At 41.3% G+C, this 22,060-nt stretch overlaps 2 protein-coding genes across 3 annotated transcripts in view; one reads left to right on the top strand and one right to left on the bottom strand.

The window, feature by feature from the left end:
• ORC4 (origin recognition complex subunit 4) overlaps nucleotides 1-1,304 on the top strand; it is a 46,074-nt gene extending 44,770 nt beyond the window's left edge. For both annotated transcript variants that reach the window (XM_067549492.1, XM_067549491.1), the window contains exon 14: nucleotides 893-1,304. In XM_067549492.1, coding sequence (XP_067405593.1) covers nucleotides 893-1,081 — 189 coding nt within the window. In that variant the 3' untranslated portion in view covers nucleotides 1,082-1,304. The remainder of the gene's footprint in view (nucleotides 1-892) is intronic.
• A 3,492-nt stretch (nucleotides 1,305-4,796) lies between these two features.
• ACVR2A (activin A receptor type 2A) overlaps nucleotides 4,797-22,060 on the bottom strand; it is a 98,808-nt gene continuing 81,544 nt past the window's right edge. The window contains exons 8-11 of the mRNA XM_067549494.1: nucleotides 20,807-20,921; nucleotides 13,742-13,880; nucleotides 10,628-10,758; nucleotides 4,797-8,734 (exon numbers count right to left, since the gene is read on the bottom strand). Of these exons, the coding sequence (XP_067405595.1) occupies nucleotides 8,540-8,734; nucleotides 10,628-10,758; nucleotides 13,742-13,880; nucleotides 20,807-20,921 (580 nt within the window). The 3' untranslated portion in view covers nucleotides 4,797-8,539. The remainder of the gene's footprint in view (nucleotides 8,735-10,627; nucleotides 10,759-13,741; nucleotides 13,881-20,806; nucleotides 20,922-22,060) is intronic.

Here is a 22,060-nt window from a genome sequence, read left to right on the forward strand (position 1 = left end):
CTAGTTTATTGATCATATGATAAAGTTTGAGAAATCAAACAAGTCAAGAAATGCAGAGGTTGTTTGTAAATGTAGAATCTCCTCCCTTACATTGTATGCCTTTAAACTCAGGTATCACTACACTTAATACAAATTTCTTAACTTCTAGAGTGCTAGCTTCATAACTCATTGTATGTGTGGCTCAGTCTTTTTAAAATAGTATGTTACATCAGTCTGGCTTGAGTTGGTTTAAGTCTGATGTACACAACCACATTTGAAGGACCAGTCCATTGTTTTCATAATTTAATTCCTAGGCAGAGCTCAAAATGGACCAACCTTTTCAATTCTCCACTTCTAGATGAACCCCAGCAACTGCCAGCTCAGTATTCAATTTTAAACTAACTTACTCTTGGTTAAACTGAAATAAGTCAACTGAGTTCATAACTCTACACGTTACAAAATGATTCTTCAAACATTGATTGAAGGGTATATTCTGTACTTACTGTGGTGAGTTAATGCAAAAACAACATGCTCAAAACTAGTAAATCACTTTCAAGCTTGTATTGATCCTTTGGAGATCTAGAAAAAGTCAAGTTTGACCAAAACCCATTCAGCCAGTGAGTAGTTATGTGCACAACATTTGATGGGAACATACTAGAAAGTTCAATACCTTCAATCACTGTATGTCCAGCTCTGATGTTGAAAAATCCCAGTTAGCATATCAAGCCCAGAAAACTTAAATGCCCTGCTCTTAGAAAAACTTAGTAACTGAAATGAGTCTAAACAGCTGTATTTCAGTCTATAATAGTTGCTATTACTTCTGATATATATGGCATCTGTTGGTTATTCAGAATGTTTATTGTAATCTGGAAAATGTTGATTAACTCTTAACCCAGACTTTTTTTCTTTATAGGCTTTTGAACACTTGCTACAACTAGAGTTAATAAAACCAATAGACGGACCATCTCTGCGTGCCCAGAGAGAATTCCTACTAATGAAACTGCTTTTGGACAATAATCAAATCATGGATGCTTTGCAGCTGTACCCAAACTGCCCGACAGATGTTAAACAGTGGGCAACATCATCACTGAGTTGGTTGTGAACTTTCTGAAGCTTACTAAATCTCAGGGTGAAATACAATAAGTTGGTTATACCCTGAATGAGAAGTATCCACTGAAATTATGCACTTAAAGTTATACAGCATGTTTTTTAAAATATGGTATACTTTTCTGATGTGTTCTATCATTGAAAATAAATTTGAGCTGTTTACAAATGCCTTGCTAATTAGTTTGAGTCTAAACATCAGTCTTGCAGGTTAGAAGACTTTCTTCCCAACCTTCAATTAAACACATCTGCTAATTGCCAAAGTTCACTTGGATTTGAATTCTCTTCAGGAATCTGTTGCTCAGATAGATAAAAATCCTCATCACTAGCTAAACCTAAACTACAGGAAAGAAACCCACCAATTTTGACTTACATGTTGATCTTAACTTTGAGTTGACATTCACCAAAATCTTTTAAATCCTGCTCTTGAGTAACATCAGCTCAACAATGTAATTAACTCTACATCCTATTATTACTATACCTGTGCTCAAGAGGGATAATTTGATAGAATTTCCCACAAACAACATTTAAAGGATTTTTCTGAGGGGATAGGAGGCTAGTGAGAACTGGATTTTTATTTTCTTCCTTTCACTTCAAGTAGAAAAATAGGGTGACTCTTGGATCTAGAACTTCTAGAAAAACAGAAATTAGTGAAAATGGAACTGATGGCTAAAAGCAGTAAGAGGCTGCTGTCTTCCTTCCTCAGAAGCAAGCTGCTGGAGCTCAGGCAGTTGTGTTAATTGGCCCAGGAGTCTTTCAAAGAGGCCCACCTGTCCCCTCCTGCTGCCTGCAGAAGGGAGCTGCTTCCTAAGGAGCCAGGCAGAGGGTGTTGCTGCAGAGCTACAAGACCAGTGCAGGCTCCTTGCTACAGGCAAGTGGATGGGAGATCAGCAAGGAACTCCTTCCATCCTGCTGCAGTAGGGGGAGGTGGAGGCTGCTGGCAGAGCAGCCAGGACCCACCCTGCTTGAGGAGGGGCAGGAATCAGTGCCTGCAGGTCTGGCCTGCTGAGCAGGCCATTCACTGTGACTTAACTGCCAGGCCATGTGCTTCAGTGCACTCATCTACACTACTGCTTTGTGTGCACGTGACAGTGAGTGATTTGTAGGTGTAAAATAGTGAATGTAAAAATGAATACAGTAGCATCAATGTTTAAATAGGTAGTGATTTGTAATCTGTCATGGTGCATACATCAATACATTTGAGTTAGACTGTTGGCCCTTCAGAGTTGTAAAAATGATACTTGTGGCTAAACATGTACAAATCATCCAAATTCAATCCTCTACCCCCCTCCCTCCAAACAGCTCTCTAGACTCCGGTTTTGTCTACATTTAAAACTTAGGTCAGCATAGCTACAGCACACAGATATGTGAAAAATCCACACCACAGTGCTGTATCTACACTGAACTAGGTCAACAGAAGAATGCATCCATTGACCTACCTTATTCTTACTGAGAGAGAGAGAGAATTCCTACAGCAATAGAACAACCTTTTCCATGGCTGTAGTCTGTATCCCTATTACAGCACAAGGTGTAGAAGAGATATTTCATGAGAAATTCAGGTAACTGAGGGTTGATCTTATTTTATATGGAAGACTAATGAGAAATGGATTAGCATGGCTCCTGCAAAATAAAGTAGTAAACTGCAAATTCTTGCCCTCTGCTCAGTAATGTAACAGTTTTTAAGCAGTAAAACTGAAGCTACTGGAACAAAGACACCCAATAAAGCCTACTTCCATCATGAGGTAAGCCTGAAGATTGACAGCTGACAATTGCTACTACTGTTGTGTCAAATTAAAACTTCACTCCTTCACTATAGGGTTACAGCAGCATAGCAAGTGTAGACATGGCCTCAGTCACCCCCTTAAATTCTGTTTGTTTGTCAGGGTCTTTCTGGGATCAATCAAAAGAATGTTCTAGAAGATGTGTCTATGGTACATATTGTATGCAATATATATATCACTTGCCAGGTGTATAGACAGTAGCTATAAATATAGATATGCCCACTGACACAAGAATAGCAAGGGAATGTTAGTGTTTGGGTTTTGGTTTTAAAGAAAACCTAGGTGACTACAATAGTGTGTCACAAGAAAAATTGCACTACTACTACAGTGGAAGGGCTTGAACCTTGCAGAGATGACCATAAAATCCATTCAGTTACATCATTTCAAAATGTTCAGCTTTGGGCATTTTTAACTGGGAATCAGGAGGAATCAGAAGTCCTGGATGACTGTAACCTGCACCTTACAAAGGAAAGGTCTTAAAGATTCTTTACCTTCATTTGATCTCTTATCCTTTTGGAGATAAACAGTTTCCACTGGTCTATTGCTGGAATAACACTGGCATCCACCTCAAAAAGCCCCCAGCATGCAAAAAATAAACAAAAACCTTTCAGTTCTACATTTAAGACATGGGCAAAATATGTAAGATTTAGGGCCTGATTTGATGGTAGCACTGGAATTGTAGGTGCATGCAAGTTTGGCATGTTGAGACAAAAGCTGACATTTACAATGCTTGTAGTTAGATCCAACCACACGTTTTTGTATGCGAAGAATTTATGTAACGAGACCATAGTGACTCATACCCCAACTCCAGTTACTAAACAGCCATACCCTTTAAACCTAATATTAGAAGGCAGGAAACTTGCAAGTGGTTTACTTGGTTCATGGATGGCAAGAAGACTCCAGTAGCCACCAGAATCATCATTTAACTTCAGTTAGAAATTTTCAGTGTGACCAACAGTTATTCCTTCATTATAAGGGAATAACGAATCCTTTCTTACCAAGAGCTTCGATTTCTCTGTAGTCTGCTCTCCTTTCTAAGGAATAACTATGGAAGCTACAGGTGATGGTACTTGCAGAAAAGATGCAACTTTTTCCAGTATCATTAATCACAGGACCGACCCACCAGTGGCTGTAAGGCAGCTGTGCAAAGTTCTACCAAGCAGGAGTGGGAATAAGATGACAAAAATAGAAGAGCTAGTGGACCCTAGCCTCCACATCAAAGTTGCCATAAACAATAGTCAACTGGTACACAAGACACTTACCTTCTCTAGCAGTTTTTCCATGGTTGAGGCTGATTCAGGAGTGCAGTACCAGAAGTTGTGTCTCCAAACAAATCCACAGGGATCAAGAAAACAGAGTTCTTTGATGCTGTTTTGTTATTGTTGCTGCCTACCACTTACCTGGGGAAGAAGGGGGCAATAAACCCAGATTTGAAGATAGAAAGGTAATGCATCAAAAGCAACTAATAAAATGCATTCCCTATTTTAAGCTGACTTAGCATCCTAGGACTCATGTTCTTCACTTACATAAGGTACTTGTGTTCAGTTCCCAAACCCAGCTCTTATCGGGGGGAATGCCTAGCAGTCTTCTGCAGCAGTCTGATTAAAAAATAATCTGATAGCATATACTTCACAGTTCTCTCCCAATCCTTCCTGTCAGAAGAGGATGGTAACTAATGCAGGATAATGATTAAGTTATTTGTGAGGAATGAAAAATGGTGAAGAGAAGGGTCTGTATCTGCTCCACTTCTCCATTGTAATGCTTTAAATGATGCATAATAAGGGAGGGAGAGGAGGAGGAGAAGAGGTGTTCCTTCCTTAATCTTTTCAAGCCACAAGGTGTGAAGGTGAAGTATCACAACATAAAATGCTACCTAAATCTATTTTCTCCTAGAAAAAGTATGAAAAACTGAAAAAAGGCATATGCAAGTCATACAGTAGTCACTTAATTTTTATTTAACTTTTGGGATAGGGGCAGAAAGAGCATACATTTTTATTTATACAATATTTAACAATCACTTTTATCCTGGGCTGGGGGGTTTGTTTTTGATACTTGCCGAAAAATAGCAAGTATAACCTGACAGTAGTACAACAACCTATGCCCAAAACAGACAAATAGAGAGTAAAGCTAAAATAATTGCTTACCAATATCTTGAGAGGTAACGAATAATATATGAACTGAGACTGCATTTAAAAAAAAAAAAAAAAAAGTACTGCTGGTTGAATATCTGAGGTAAATGATGTTCCATCAAGGATGCTACTTGTATCACTTTTGCCCATAAACCTGCATATAGCTTTCTGCACTTTGTACCAAGTGTTCCTAATAAAAATAAATGCATTAAAAAGGTTAAAAAGAGAAATTGGAAAAAGATTGGTCAATCTGATAAACCTCACTTGTTAAATATAATCAGAATTTATTCTGTTGAAATCTAGTATGAACAAGAAATAGTCACTCCTGTTTCTGCTTACATTTTAGCTGGCATTCCAAGACACTTTAAAAGCTATTCTACATTAATTTTGCTATTTCAAATAGAAGGTACAAAGTGGTGCATTGTAATCCTGATTTATAGTTTCAGAACGCTACCATGAATAACAGCGCTAGTTCAGGAACTCCAAAACTTGAGACACCGTCTCTTCTGAAATGCTAAGGTACATGTAGTAAGTAGGTGTACAAAGAGTAGTCATGCATCATGTGATATAAAAACTTCCTAGTATCTAATACAAACTAAAAAATGCAGGGCTTGGACTTCTAGTAAAGCCAAAAACTGGCTAATCCATCGGTCCTGTGGCAGTTATACAGCAATCATTTACATAGACAGGCAAAGTCAACAAATTGGAAGTGAGCGCCAGCGACTGGCTTTTTTCTCCACAAGTCAAAATACAGGGTGAACCACTGGAATATACATGTACATATACACCACCATACATGCTGTAAGTACAAAGAGGGACAATGGTCACTACTTCTGCAAATAAGTAATGCCAGAATATTTTCACTAGCTTAATTCTTATTTATTCTTATCCTCATTCAAGAGTCTGGCTCAAGCATTTTAACTTGTTGTACATCATCTGTATTTACTGTACTGTAAGTGGAATACACATATAAGTTAAAATGCCCTGCAAAACTAAAGTCTTAAGAACAGCTCACCAAAGTTTAGTTATGTCACTAATTATAAAAACACTTTTACCATGAACATCCTTTTCAATGTGATATTGTACTATGCTGTTAAAAATCAGAAAACACAGTTAGTACAGTATTCACACTTGTGGGGATTTCTAATAAAATACATATCATCCCACTAAATTGTCAGTCTGTGATTCCCCTACATCACTTGCAAACACAAAGTGCACTAGCAACACCAAAAGGAGCCCCCAGACAGCTTAGCCACCAGAGCCCATAGCAGCAGAAGTTCAAGAATCATGCCTGGAGGATGCAAGGCTCATGCTCACATATGTCCTTAGCTAGGTATGACTTCACCACTGAATCCTGAATAACTGATCCTTGTATCATCCATGCTGTTCCTTCCACTTTTGCCAGTGTTGGGGTATAAAACTGAATTCAAAGAGCAAGAGAAATTTTTCAGTAAAATCTGACTCGACAGTTGTTTGTTCAGATCTCTTTAGCCATGATCACTTGATGTATGTTTAAGATATTGTATCCCTGCCTTGAGGGTGGAAGCAAAATGAAAATCCAGGTCAAGAAAATGGGTGCACGAGTAGCTTGTTTTATGAACAAAATGAGCCAGTTGCACCTACCAGTACCAGTAACCCATTAAAGCAGGGATTCTTATGGCTACCATGAAACCCTAGGAATAAGAGTGACAAACAGAACAGTATTGAGTGGTATGTTACACATGAACAAAATTGCTATTACCCTTCTTCCCCCTCCCTGCTTAGAGTATGGTGACCTAGGTCTTGTTTATAAATAATTTTATTGTTCCCAGAGTTTAAGTGCATATTTTATGTAAAATTGAGTGTATGCTTGGTTTTACAAATAACTGTTTAAAGATAACATTCACAGTGAGCTCCTGATTGTGACATTAAAAACTTCCTTTAAAAATCTAATGCAAGATTTAAAAAAATGACCTGACAAAATACATAGCATAATACTGGCTATTGTTGGTTCAGTTCTTTAGTATTTTAGAAAGTTAATTTTTTTTACTTCAACCTGTATAAATGTAAAGGATCAAATAATTAGTGTAATACTAATTTTGAAAAGCACTTTGGCACCTACCGTCAATTCAGGCTCTTTACGTTACATATTAGATAAGGCATGATCTCCTAAACCCTAAAATAATGTTGGAGTCAGCTGTGAAAGCAATTTTACTATTATTTTTTGCTAGACTGTGCTACCTATGTTGGTATTCGTTACCTCTAAATAGTCATTGCATATTTGAAGTTATAGCATAATAACTACGTTATCCCTGAATATTTTTAAGCAGTTACATTGGAAGTCTGTGGCTATCATTTTTAACATGATTCTAGAATAAGCCTATGTATCACAGACATCAAATATCACTCTGACAAGATGGCACCAAGCTTAAGTGTAGAGAAGTTGCAAATCTCAAAGCAGAGAGTGAGGAGTTCAGGGTAATTAAGCTTCCTGAGGTGATCCTGAAACAGTGATACAGAACACACTGCATACTGTTTAGTGAAACAAAATACACTATGCAGAACTTTTTACATACATAAATAGGAAAAAGCCTTCTTTAAAGAGAACAAGAATTAAGAGCTTTCCAGTGTCATAGCTCACATAAAATTAAAAAAATGTCATGCTTAAATTTTCAAATATTCCTCAGACACAGCAAACCTAAATAGTATTTAGTAAAAATAAAATGTATGCAATATTTTGGGAACTGGAGGTAAGATAAACGTTTTAAACTAAACAGGAAGAAAGTTTTGTTTCAAAACCAGCACTTTTTATACACAAGCTAGAGCACAAGAAAAGGCTAAAAACACTGCTTTAGGAATGGCCATTTACTCTTGGCATGAAGCATAGCTTACCCTTTTTTAAATAACAGTGAATTTGTAATACATCATTTACAAAACATGGATCAATTTTTTATTCAAATTGTTAGTGTTGTCAATCTCATAATTTAGCAGACGTGGAACTGAGGTATACCTTGTTGAGGGAGGTTAAAGTAATGCTTGGAAGGAAGCCTCTTTGCTATATCCCACTTGATTACTTTTGTTTATGTACATATAACAGCAGCACACTAAACATTCACAAGCTGTGTCATATTGGCATTACAATAGTCATTTATATAAACACAACAGCAAATGCAATAAAAACAAGTTACCCTTTTTTAAATCTGAAATGAAATGTTTGATTTAAAAAAAATAGCAGTAGTTCATTTAAGGAAATAGTCTCTGACAGATATTAAGAAATCTGATGTCAGTTTTTAAAACACTTGATTAGCCCGGATAGGTCCATATTCTTCATTTATTTAAGTTCCTTAATTACATTTTGCCACTTCTCGGGTCACATGTCCTTCGGATAGGGAATGCAGCAAAGTCTCATGTATCCATGTTTGGAAAAAAAAAATCTTCTTATTGACATTCCCAAAAGACTTACCATTCCTCATTTCGCACAGAAATTAATAACTGTAAGCAGTCTCATTAGATTTAGCAGCTCCAATTCAGAGTCCTGTTGGTCAGAATGCATAACCAGTACAACTATCATAGACTGGATTCTTTGGGAGGAAAGTCAACATTTGTCACCATTGTGACCACTGTCACAATGTCCTCTGTTGTTATAATGTTAGTCAGTCTTTGCATCTGAATAATACGTTCTTCTACACAACCAGCTGATAACCTGGCTTCAGCATCATGATCCCAACATTCTTCTATTGTTTCACAGAGCATTGCCATTCCCTAAAAGAAAAAGTCATATGTAAGTACAGCTAGTACTGAGGTATATAGTTAATGGTGCCTTATAAGACCCTGTTTTCAGTTGGTTATAATTTTACCAATCTTAAATTGCTCAGGCTGAAGTTTTCTATGCCAGTTCAACTGATTCAGAATGAAATTAGGCAAAATACATTGATTTGTTCATGTTAAATACATTCTTACATCTGTTTCACCGAGAGGCTCTAGCACCTCTGTGTTCTGAAGCAGGTACTTACATTTGGCAATGGGGGTGTCTCACATAATCACTAGAAATGTGTTAGATGCTGGCAGTTAAATTCTCCAAAGATTTTGTCTGCACTAAGCATGCTCCATCCCCTCACAACTCCTATATGTCAAATGAACTGAACATGAGCCATCCTCATGGAGTGACTAAGCAGGACTTTTCCTCCAACTCCTGCAGCTGGGGACTGCTGTGGCACCAAAACAGAGCAAGGAGACTATTTCTCTCGTGCTCTCAATGCTCCTGCTGTAGCCCAGGCAGCATGGAGAAGTAACCAACCTGAATGGAATGCAGAGCGGTGACAAGACTAGGACACTGACCAGCAGGAGGGGACAAGTGTAGAAATTTGACTGGGTGGAAAAGTCTTGTAATCAATCACTAAAGTAAACTCTTCTTCAAAATCTGAAACAGAGCCCAGGATTCCTCACTTTCAACATTGCCATGCTGTCTAGCTAATAGCTGTGAAAGCTGACAAAAATGTTTCTCTCATCTCCCTGTAGTGGCTGGAACATAGAGGGTAACAGCCTTGTATAGCCACCAATTACTCTCAGCTAAAGGTGGTAGGCAATCTGTGCTGTGGATCTAAAGGTCCCAACCCTGCTGATGAACCATGCGGAGGTCTATATGGTTCTGCATGATCACTTTTTTTTCAGAATGCTTTTTTAAAAATTTAGGAAGTTACATCAAAAACAATATTAAAAGAATGTTAAGGTTGCAAAGTCAAGAACTCAGAAATTAGGAAATGCCAGAACTGAGGTTTGTCCAAGCTTTAGTCACATCAAACCATTTAAACCCTACGCTGTGTACAGAATTAATCATTCTCAATATTTATAGCAACTTTGCCTCTTTAAAATATGAGATCTAAGAAGTACTGGTTCTATTCAAAATTTGAATGAAAGAATTCCAAGAAAAATAATGGTACAAGTCAGGGTATTAGTAAGTCAGGTAGTGGATGCATGCTTTCTTCCAAGTCACCTTCGAATTAATAGCCCAGCCTGCTATAAGGGAGCAGTGTGCTATGAGAGATGCTGATTTCTAGAGGAGAAAAAAACCACAAAAATTCTGATTGACTACAGTGACAAAAGAGGACATGCCCCTTTTTTCAAAAGTAACAGTGTCACTCAACATCTAGCCCAAACCCAAATTTAGGCATTTCGTTCTGCCTACCTAAATTATCCTGAAAGTTTCAGGTACTCTATCTTTCTGATTGTTGTTGTGTGGTAATAAAGGCAGCTATCAAATTACACCCGGAGATGTGGCATCGTTTCAGTAATGGGTGAAGGGAATAAATACACCTTTTTAAATTATATGGGAAAAAAAACCAAAACAAAAAAAACCAAAAAAAAAAAACCAAAAAAAACAATTGCTTAAGACTAAAACTGAAGAGTCACTTCACCACCAAAGAAGTTTAAAACTTTCATAAAGGACTTTGGAATCCTTTGGTATGAGAGCTGCATTAAAAACAAAGTACCATAAAGCATATTAGTATACAGTTTAATAAAGTTTCAAAAGAGCTAATTATTATATAAAAATTGTGAGAGAAAAGTGTCCACAGATAAGAATTAAATTTAATTTCATTCAAGTTTTAAATTCAAAGCACAATGATACTTTCAGAACTTGGTTATTTTACTACTTACAGCATGTTTCTGCCAACACTCTCTTAAAACAGGCCTCTTCTTTTTGTGCACTACAACTTCCTGCATGTCTTCAAGGGATGGATGCTGGCCAATTTCCTCTTCAAATGGCAACATGTACTCATCCACTGGTCCTATATTTAAGAGTAAAATAAACGTTTGCTAAATAAATTTTGCTTTTCAGACAATTGGCATACCACAAATTTAATAAGTATCTCAAAATACTGTACAGACATTTACTCACTATTGCCATGAAAAAAAAACTCATCTGATACTAAAGTGGCCACACTACATGCTGCCATGTGAGACGCCTCAGAAGCAATGGATACTAGGCCACATATCAAAAGGGTGGCCGTGTTCTTCAGAAAACCTCTACCATTCAACTCATGAAATTACAATAATAGTAATTTATCCCCTTCAAGCTGCAGGCAAAGGGCAACTAGATTGTAAAAAACATATCCAGGAAAAAAAGAACAGAGACAATGAAAACTCAGAATAAAGAAAGGTGCAAAAACAGGATTGTAATGAAACATCTGTTGGCCCACCACCAAAATTCAGAGCCTAGGGCCATGTCTACATTATGAGCATTTTGCAAGTACAGGTACACTATACCGGCAAAGTGCTTCTAGTGTGGACGCAGCTTATTTATACAAAGCTTATTCCAGTCTACCCTCCTCCCTCCGAGAATGAAACAACGGCACTCTAGCCCGTGTAACAATGTCTACCCTAAGGGCTTTTGATAGCACAACTATGTTGATCAGGGATCATACTTTTCACACACCTGACAGTTACGTCAGTAGAAGTTCTGAACTTGGCATTACATCCAATACAGGTAGCAATGCATTTAGGTAAGATTGACGGACACTTCCCATTTTAAGACCCTGTTTCCATTTACTTATAACCAGAGCTAGGAAGGAAATGGTTTTCTTGTCCTATGACAATTTTCAATATGTTGAAAAAATGTCCTGTTCCAAATAGTGACAAAATAATAATCACAAATTTACACAAACAAAAAGCCTAAACAAACCAAAACACACAAACACCCTCTTCTGACTCAATCAAAAAGTTTTGGTTTTATAATTTTGTAAATGTTTCATTTTGGTTAACTTTGTTTTTTAAAAAATTAGCTTAAATTTTGAAATAAAGTTATTTTGAACTCCAAAAACTTCAATTCTTTAGAAAATATCAAAATGAAATAAAGAATTTTGAAACATTTTTTCAAAATTTCTTCAAAGTGAAAATTTTGTTGAAACCCACCTTTTCCTCTGAAAAGTTTTGGTTTGGAAAAATCTGCGTTCTTCAACAAAGCAGTTTATCAAAAAAATTCCCTGAACAACTCTACTTATAACTTTGCCAAACTTAAATCATTCAGGCAGAAATTGTCCATGCCAAGTGTCTGTCTCTGGTTAAATTTGAGGACTAAGCATGCTCCATCCTAGGGTACATGATTTATTCCTTGTATGTATTTGGTGTCACTTCTGATGACTTTTCAGAAAAGATTATTTATTAACTGGGTGGTACCACAAATAAGCATGTGCTGGGTGCTTTCCAAACAAACAAGAAAGAAGTGTCTCTGGCTCAAAGTTCTTATAGTTTATAAAGAATGGACAAACAGAATTCCTTCTAACCTTTGTCTACTCATCTAATGAAAATTAAGGAGGCACCAGTTATGGATCTGTCGTAAATGTTGAGAAATACTGCACTTAAGACAGGGAATTCTCTGTTACATATGAAAATTACACCATATCATCTCCAAAGTTACATCACTTACTCTGAGTAAACAATGAATTCTGTGAGCATTCACAAGAAAATCGGTCAGTTCATGCGTTCAAATTAATTTTTAAAATGGGTTAAGAAATCTGGCACACTATGTCAGACCTTTATTTTGTTCCTAATATCTTAATGGAACAACATTAACTCTTCAAACTTCCCATATAATTAAAACTTGCTAAAAGCTTGGGGATAAGCTACATTTGAAGAATTTTTTTAGGTTAATGGACACTTTTTGCTATTATTCTTCATAACTGAAAGTTCCTGCTTCAAGGTTAAGCTGAAGGATAATTTTCAAGGAGTCACATGGTGAATTGCTCTCTTGAAAAATAGCTGCCATCTCTAACTGCTGTCAATGGGGCAGAAGTCAAGAGATTCCCTTAACAAAAAGATGGCCGCTGCCTCCATTCATCTGCTCCTCAGTGTTCCATATGACTCCTGATAGCATCAAGGGCTACCATCTTCCCTGAAAGAAGCTTGGCTTCACTGCTATTGTGAACAAAACAGAGGCAGTAGCCATTTTGAGAGGGCAAGTCTTCATAAGTTTCTCTGAAGAAAATTTTATGCACCAGTGTACACTGAGGGATAAGCTTTCAATTATGAAAAGTAACAAGAAAAGGTTAAAAATATTTAGGATTAAATGTATTTTTGAAAATTACTTGTTGCCCCAGATCTACTCAGAGGACAAAACGGTGAAGGGGCAAGAGCCAGCACACAAGTGTGCGCAAAGGAACAGAAGGGTGCAGGAGGGAGGAAAAAGTAGAACATGTGAGAAATGGAGTGTGGAAGAGAAGAGGGAGGAGGAATTTTTGCACACGGGGAAGGTAGGGAACAGGAGAGAGGGGAAAACTGGGGTGTTCATCAGCTGCTTTGTGCTAGTCTGGCAATACAAAGCAGATGTAAACCAGTTTAACTGGCCAGTATGATCTGGCTGCTGTGTGCTATTGCAAAGGGACATAAAGCAGTCAGACAGTAATATGATTTAAGATTGATACTATCACCATATCATTAGAAATATCACACGGGAGATTCTCTAAATTTCTTGTTTAGGGTTCTTATATCCTTTAAAAAAGAAACAAGGAAATTCAGACAAAAGATATGTTTAAATGGATTTATTAAGATTGAAATACATATCAGAAATTTAGGGTAATATGTATTACAGGGATGTTGCAATTATCCTACAATTGCAACTGTTTTAAGCCTGGGAAATTTAGAGCTGAAAAGAGAAGAACAATGAAAGACATACATACACTCCCCCTCTCCTCCCCCCCAAAAATCCTGCTGATTTAATGCTTTAAGTTCTACAGTATCAACTATGTATTTTTATAAATTAAACATTTTGCTTACCATCTGATGCAGTACATCGGGATGCCAGTTCCCACAGAACTAATCCCATGGCATACATATCTATTCTCAGAAATGCATCCCTTTGGAAGTTTATAGCACCTTCTAATACCTCTGGAGCCATATACCTTCTTGTACCAACCTTGTAAAGATATTGAAGCATAAGTGTTATGCACTAAATTGTTTATTTCAAGATAAGCAAAAAGACATATTGACCTAGCTGTACAATTTGTTCCCCAAAGAAATTAAACACAGTTGTAATCACTGCCTTCACTTTGGACTCAATCCAGCAAGGTACTGCATGCCCTCAACTTCTTTGGAGTTGAGAGGTTAAGGATCCTCACACGTTGACAGATTGGGCCCCTTAAGTGATTTCCAGAATGCATAAAAGTCTGCATATGTTTAAAAATAGTTTATTTCTACAGTAATTTTCAGTCAGCAGACCTGGTCTTTCCCTATATCTTATTTTCTTCCTGAATACTGGAAGACCACCATTCCCTCTGCTATGAATATCAAAGGAGTCTCAGATTCCTGTAAGTAAATCCTCCCAGGCAGTTGTGGGAAAGCAGATGACACTGAAGAAAGGAAAATCTTCGGATAGAATTATATTAGTTGGCCATGATCAATTATGAAATTGAAACACATCAACTGATTCACTGAAATAGACCAGAAAGAAAGACAAGTCTTCTGGATAAAATTCATATTAGTACAAAGGGCACAGACAAGGCACCATTCACAACTTAAGCACTTTCCACAATGCTTATGGGTTATGCTTAAGCCCTGTCCACAATGCTTGTGGGTTTTAATTGGCTGAGATTGCAAAAAGGTCTTACACACAACATCATGGCATTTGTGTCTATAATGTAACTTTTGAACAGCGTATCTGATCAATTTCAAATTTTCAGGTAACTTTCTATGCATCAGTGGTTAGAAAGAACGGTTACTTATCTCGTAACTGTTCTTCTTCGAGATGTGTTGCTCATGTCCATCCTGATGTAGGAGTGTGCGCTGAAGTTTTTCCTCTAGTGGTACTCGTAGGGCTGGCTCTAGCACCCTCTGCAGCAGCACGCATATGCGCTTGCATATATGGCGCTGCTGGCCTCCTCCCTCTCAGTTCTTTCTTGCCAGAACTCTAACAGAGGGGATGGAGGGTGAGTCATGGAAGGGACATGAGCAACTCATCTTGAAAAACAACAGTTATGAGGTAAGTAGGTAAGTAACCGTTCTTTCAAGTACTTGCTCATGTCCATTCTGATGTAGGTGACTCACCAGCTGTACCTCTGGAGTGGGCGGAGTTCATGAAGATTGCAGAACTGCTCTGTCAAATCCCGCATCATCCTGAGCTTGTTGCGTGATGGCATAATGAGATGTGACGGTATGTATGGATGACCAAGTAGCGACCCGACAAATATCCTGAATAGGTGTATGTGCCAGATAGGCTGCCAAAGACACCTGAGCTCTAGTGGAATGAGCCGACAGGAATGCTGGAGGCATGAGCCCCACATGCTCATAATCAGGCGCGAATGCAGGCTGTGATCCAGGACAATATTTGCTGTGAGGAAACTGGTTTGCCCTTCAGCCTGTCTGCAATTGCCACAAAGATTTGCGTGGAGCAGTGGAACAATCTGGTCCTATCGATGTAGAAAGCTAGAGCCCTCCTTACATCGAGTGAGTGCAGATGCCTCTCTTCACTGAAGCTGTGATGTTTAGGGCACAATACTGGCAGAAAGATGTCCTGATTAACATGAAAGGAGATGACCTTGGGGAGGAATGCTGGATGTGGGCGGAGCTGGATTTTATCATTGAAAAACACCATGTAAGGCGGCTCTGAAGTCAGGGCCTTAATCTCCGAAACCCTGTGTGCAGAAGTGATTGCTACCAAGAACGCCACCTTCTACGACAATGCATGAGTGAGCAGGAGGCCAACAGTTCAAAGGGCGGAGCAGTAAGCCGAGACAAGACAAGGTTCAGGTCCCACTGGGGGACTGGCTCTCTAATCTGAATGGAAGAGTCTTTCCAGCCCCTTGAGGAATCTAGAAGTCATTTCATGAGAGAAGACCAATCTGCCCTGAATTGGCGGGAACACATATTGTCGCTAGGTGCACATTCCTTGTTTCAAATGAAACAGGTAGTCCAGGATCACCTGTATAGAAGACTGTCAGCAACACCATGTGATCAGCCGCCCAGCAGGTGAAGCGCCTGCACTTCGCTATGTAAGATGCCGCAGTAGAAGATTTTCTGCTTTCCAGCAGTACTCTCTGGACCTGGGCTGAACGGTGGTGCTCTTCCCCGCTCAGCCATGCAGCAGCCAAGCCGTCAGATGTAAAGAGGCTAGGTCCAGGTGAAGCAGCCAGCTGCTGTCCCGGAAGATGAGGTCCGGGCGCAGTGGTAGAGACCACAGCCAAGCCACAGAGAGGTCTCTCAGCATCCTAAACCAGTGCTGGCGAGGCCATTCCGGAGCTACCAGAATGACTCAAGCTTTGTCTCTTGACTTTCACCAGGACCCTGTGCACCAGCGGTATCAGGGGAAATGCATTCATGAGACCGCTGCCCCCCCTCCCCCAACTACGAAAGTAGAAACACATCCATCAGGGAGCCGTCCTCCGATCTCAGCACAGAGCAGAAGCAGGCACATTTCCTGTTCTCTCTGGTGGCAAACAGCTCCACACAGGGAACTCCCCACCTTTGGAAGATGCAATCTGCTACCTCCTGGTGGGGTGACCACTCGTGGTGAAAGCAAAAGGACCTGCTCAAACAATCTGCTAGGGTATTCTTTAGCCCTGGCAGATGGACCACTTTGAGGATAATGTTGTGCTCCACACAAAAGTCCCAGAGATGTATGGCTTCCTGGCACAGGGCTGGGGACCTGGCTCCCCGTTGATATAGTACATTGCCGCTGTGTTGTCCATCTGAGGCATCTGAGATCAGGGACTGCGCTGGTCTTGGGGCCACAAAGGGAATTCTTGCCAGCGCTTGACAGGGGTTCGTGTACCCCTCTAAAGAGGTAAGTATGTGGGAAGTGATTGTGACCACCCTGTCCAGGGAGTGTCTTGACGAGGAATATACCATAGCCAGCCACAACTGGAGCAACTGCGAGCGTAGCCTCACATGACGGACCACATAGGTACAAGCTGCCATATATCCTAGCAGGCTGAGGCATACCCTCACCATGGTAACCGGGTGGCCCCATAGGCTGGTTATAAGCTTTGTCATTTCCTGGAATCTGGTGTCAGGCAGCAGCGCCGGCTTGTATAAAGTCTAAGACTGCCCTCACAAACCATTCTCTGAACCAGCATGAGTAACGACTTCTGTTTGTTTATTAACAGGCCCAGCGACTGGCACATGTCTCTCAAAATCTGCAGGTCTCGATGGACCTGCTCCCTCAAGCGGCTTCTGATAAGCCAATCGTCTAGGTAGGGGAAGACCTGCACCCCCTTGCACCTGAGATGGACCACTACCCACTGCCATACACTTGGTAAAAACGCAGGGAGCAGTGGAAAGGACAAATGGTAGGACCGCAAATTGGAAATGCTGTGCACCTACTATAAACAGCAGGAACCTTCTTTGGCCCAGGAAGATAGCAATGTGGAAGTCAATGTCCTTTAAATCAAGTGCGGTGAACCAGTCGCCCGGATCCAGAGAGGGAATGATGGACCATAAGGAGACCACACGAAACTTTCTTTTTGAGAAACTTGTTTAGAGCCCTCAAGTCTAATATGGGTCTGAGGCCCCCTTTCGCCTTGGGGATCAGGAAGTACCTTGAATAGAACCCTTTCCCCCTCAGGTGTGAGGAACCTCCTCCACTGCCCCTAACTGCACAAGGGCTTGAGCCTCCTGGATGAGGAGTTGCTCGTGAGAGGGGTCCCTGAAGACAAACAGGGAAGGAGGATGGGAAGGAGGGACTGAAGTGAACTGAAGGATGTAGCCAGTAGCCACCATGTTCAAAACCCAGCAGTCCGACGTAATTGCCCTCCAGGCCAGAGGGAAGAGGGCAAGGTGGGAGGCAAACAGGTGGGAGACCGGATCTTGAGCACAAACTGGTTGGTCAACCTCGGGTGCACCTTCAAAAGCCTCTCTTTCCACCTGAGGAATGGCGGCTCAGGCTTGGCTTCAAGGAAGGTGCCAGTGAATTGCACCAGCAGCATTTGTAACTTCTGTTTCTTCTCCTATAGGGCTCTCCCCTGGACTGTCCTCTGAATCACTGCTGCAGCAAAGGCCTGAAGTGCCTTCTTGATGAGGACAGGATATAAAGGCCCAAAGATGGCAACGTGGCCCTAGAGTCCTTTAGACCGTGCAGCCTAGAGTCAGTTTGGTCTGCGAACAGAGTGGCGCCATCGAACGTGAAGTCCTGTACTGCTGTACCTCTGTTGAGACCAGATGACTGGAGCTACGAGGCCCTCCTCAGACACTGCAGAGGCCATTGCCCATGCTGCGCAGTCTGCTGTGTCTGAAGCGGCCTGTAGGGAGGCCCTGGCCACAGTCTTACCCTTCTCCAGGATGGCCTCGAACTCCTGCTCTAAAGACTGGGGGAGAGAATCGGTAAATTTCTCAAGCAACTGCCATATGTTAAAGTGGTATTGCCTCAGCAACACCTGCTGGTTAGCTACCTTTAGCTTCAGGCTTGCTGTTGAATAAATTTTACATCCAAATAAGCCCATCTTTTTTGCCTCTTTGTTCTTTGGAGTAGAGCACATTTGCCACTGCCACCACCAGCAAGCCCACAGCCGAGTGTGTATATAGATATTCAAACCCCTTAGCGGGCACGTAATGTTTCTTCTCTGCTCGTTTGGATGTAGGGGACAGAGACGCTGGGGTTTGCCACAAGGCCTTTGCCAGTTTGACCACTCCCTCGTGCACAGGTAGGGCCACTTTAGAAAGGGCTGTGGATACCAGGATGCCGAAGAGTTCATCCACCAGTTCTTCGAGCTCCTCCATCTTAAGGACCAGGTTAGCTGCTACCCTTCTTAGGAGGTCCTGATGTGACCTATAATCATCCAGCAGGGCCTGCTACTGCCTCGTCTGGGGAGGATGAGGAGAAGGCCGGTATCTGAGGGGGTGTGGGCACCTCTTCCTGCAACAATATGGCCACCGACTCCTCACGGTCTGAGTCAATGTCTAAGGCCAGTGCTGTAGTGATGTCCTCTGAGGAGTGCAGCATCGAAACTCCAGGGGTTAGAGTACTGCCAGGGTTCAGACTAATACCCTTGCAGCCAAAAATCCCCCCCCCCCCCCATTTGTGGCGGCATGGGGACACTCGCAGCTTGTCCCCTCGGGGGGGGGGGGAGGGGAGGCGGGCAGGCATGTACAACTTCATCTCCCAAGCTTGGGGAAGAACGCTCCAGTGACCTCTGGGGCACCGACCTCATCTGCTTCTCTGCACCTCACTATCGGAGAGATCTGGTGCTGGGGGAGCGGCTCTGGTGCCCTGCTGTGTGCTGATGTTACATGATGCCCAGCGCTCGGAGAACTTCGGGACCCCAAAGAGTGCTGACACTTGGAGGATCAGTGCCAATGCCCCGGGACTGGTGCCTATCACTTGTTGACTGTTGACTCGATCTCGATCTGTCCCGGCGTGGCTCTTGCGACCAGTGCCTGGAGGGCACTGAAGGGCAATGAGCGGACAAGGGCCAGGGCCATTGTGCTGATGTCGGCGTCCCCCTCAGTGAACCCTCGGTTGGGGTGTCTGTTCCTCAGTGCACTGACCTACCCTCTCGCGGAGTAGGCCGCACCGGCAAGGCCAACAGGTCCTTCATCACCTGGAACACCTCAGGCGTAGAAGGGACCAACAAGTGGCGTGGGCCTCTGCTGCTCCCTGGAGTCGGACTTGACTCCCATTCAGGCAGAGACCCCTTCCGGGCAGATTCCAGCTTCTCCGAGGTTTTCTTAGCTGGCTTCAGTGCCAGCGAGTGCTCCTTCTCCAAGTGTGCCTTCTTTTGGCGCTTCTTTGGCACCGGCGATGACAAATGGTGCTGGGGGAGTACTTTTCAATGAGGCTGCGCTACTCGGTCCCAAGTCTGATCTTGGCTCCGACGCCGGCTTGAGCGCCGCTTCCATCAGAAGGGCCTTGAGTCTTACATAGGTCCTTCTTGGTTCTCGGGCGCAAGCTCTTACAAATCTTGCACTTCGCAAAGAGATGGGCTTCCCAAGCACCTCAGACAGCTTCTGATGCGGGTCGCTCAGTGGCATAGGCTTCTTACAAGATGCACAGGGCTTAAATCCCAGGGACCAGGGCATACCCTGACCCTAGGAGCTTACTAGCTGCAAACCTAGCTAATACTAACCAAACAACTTTCTAGAACTTTGAAACTATATACACTGGCACAAGATAGAACAGAAACCACTAGGGACACAGAGACTTGTGAGAGCAAGAGAGTTGTTTCAGCACCATCATGGGCAGTAATAAGGAACTGAGAGGGTGGGGGCTGGCAGCGCCATATATGTGAACGCATACACGTGCTGCTGCAAAGGGCGCTAGAGCTGGCTCTACGGGTACCACTAGGGGAAAAAACTTTCAGCACTGGTGCATATGGTGCGCAAACACACCTACATCAGAATGGATATGAGCAAGCACTCAAAGAAGAACCCTACTAATTTTAGTAGAAAGTAGAAAACCAAAAGGGGTCACATATGAAGCCTCTGTCATCTGTTTTGAAGCTGTGGCTTTGCTGACACCTCTAATTGTCTATGATTCATAGTGCCCATTACTGCCTTCCAGTAGCAAGTGCTCAGCCTCCTTGGCACAGGGAAGAGAATTAGGAATCTTGACACTGGGAGAAAGAATGGAGGACAAATAAAACTTCTAGCATAGCAGAGAGAATGGAGGACACACTCTGGAGGGGACAGTTTGGGGGAGTTGCAGAGTGTCCCTGATTTAGAGGGGGGATAGATGGATAGCACAGAGAAAGTGGGAGGGTTTGGAGGGATGCTAGGAGCTCTTGGTCTGTGCAATAAGCTCAGCCTACAGTAGCAACCAAGTGTTGGACCACCTTGTAAACAAACACCTTCTAAGATACAAACTTAAATATAAGCATTGTTAGTAAATACTTCATTTTGTGTAAATCAATTTACCTGTCCATGTGTGTCACCTGCAGACTTTCCAGCCTCAAACTTTAAAGCAAGGCCAAAATCAGCAATACAAGCTGTAAGATTGTTTTTCAACAGCACATTCTTGCTTTTGATGTCCCTTCAAATTAAGGGGGGAGGGGAGAGGGAAAAGAAAAAAATTACCCAAATATTTCAACATCAAAAAATCTAAGAATAAAAGTATTAATATAACAAAACAAAGGATCTTGCATATGCATAATAATTTGAAAAACATAACATTTATGGTATAAGAGTATATTTAAACATCAAAGAGATAACAAAAGCTAGGAGACAGCATGAATTTAAGGATGGACAGCTACACTTAACATTGTTTAAATCTTTTAAAAACAGTATAAATTAAAAAACTGAGTATAGCACATTCCTTAACTCAGGTAATGGCTATACTTTTGGAGTACCCAGGCACCTGATGCATTGTGAATGTGTGTCAGAAATAGGAATTGCCTCATGACAGGAGAGGCAACATTTAAATCTAGGAGAGCCTGGCATTTCAAAAGGAATATCCCAGACAGGATGAAATTATGAAGTTTTTTTTTTTTTTTTTAAATGGGGGAAAAAGTCAAGTAATCTAGCTATACTAATTATATACAAAAAGCTGATAATCACTTCTTTGAGGTAAATCAAGGGAAGGCATTGCTGGAGCTCCAACTCAGATCAAGGGCAGCTGAGAAGGAATTGAAGGGGGGGGCCCACACAGTGCTAATTAACAGCTACCACAGGCACAAGACGGGGAGAGCACATGTGCAGCCCAACCAGGTACTACTGTAAAAAATTCTCCGACTGGAGGCGCAGGGACATGCAAAGTTGAGCACCTGCAGGGACTCCAACCAAAGAAGAACCACCAGGCACATAACACTAGGATAGATCTACCTGTAACGTGCAGTGGAGAGAAATGCTCTCTCTTTAAAAACATTCATCATGTCATTAATTCATAACATTTAAAAGAAGAGGCGCTAGTAGGTATCCCTGGAGTCTTCCCTTACAATAAGGGAAAATGTTATTACATTCTCCCTTGGCTTTAGTTCCTCTCCCAGCCATACTGCTCTGGTATAGAACTTCCGAAATATACAACAATCTTAGATTAGTACCCATCCCTCTTAATTTCACCCAAAATTTATCTCAGTTAATAGACTCAAATGCTATCTTTAAATCTATGAAAGCAGGATATAATTTAGTACTCAACGCAGTGTATTTATAAATCACACAAGATAAAATAATTAT

This window comes from Emydura macquarii, unplaced genomic scaffold (genome assembly GCF_026122565.2).
Source record: "Emydura macquarii macquarii isolate MOO-44397 ecotype Brisbane River unplaced genomic scaffold, CSIRO-AGI_Emac_v2 contig_1253, whole genome shotgun sequence".
Taxonomy (NCBI): domain Eukaryota; kingdom Metazoa; phylum Chordata; order Testudines; family Chelidae; genus Emydura; species Emydura macquarii.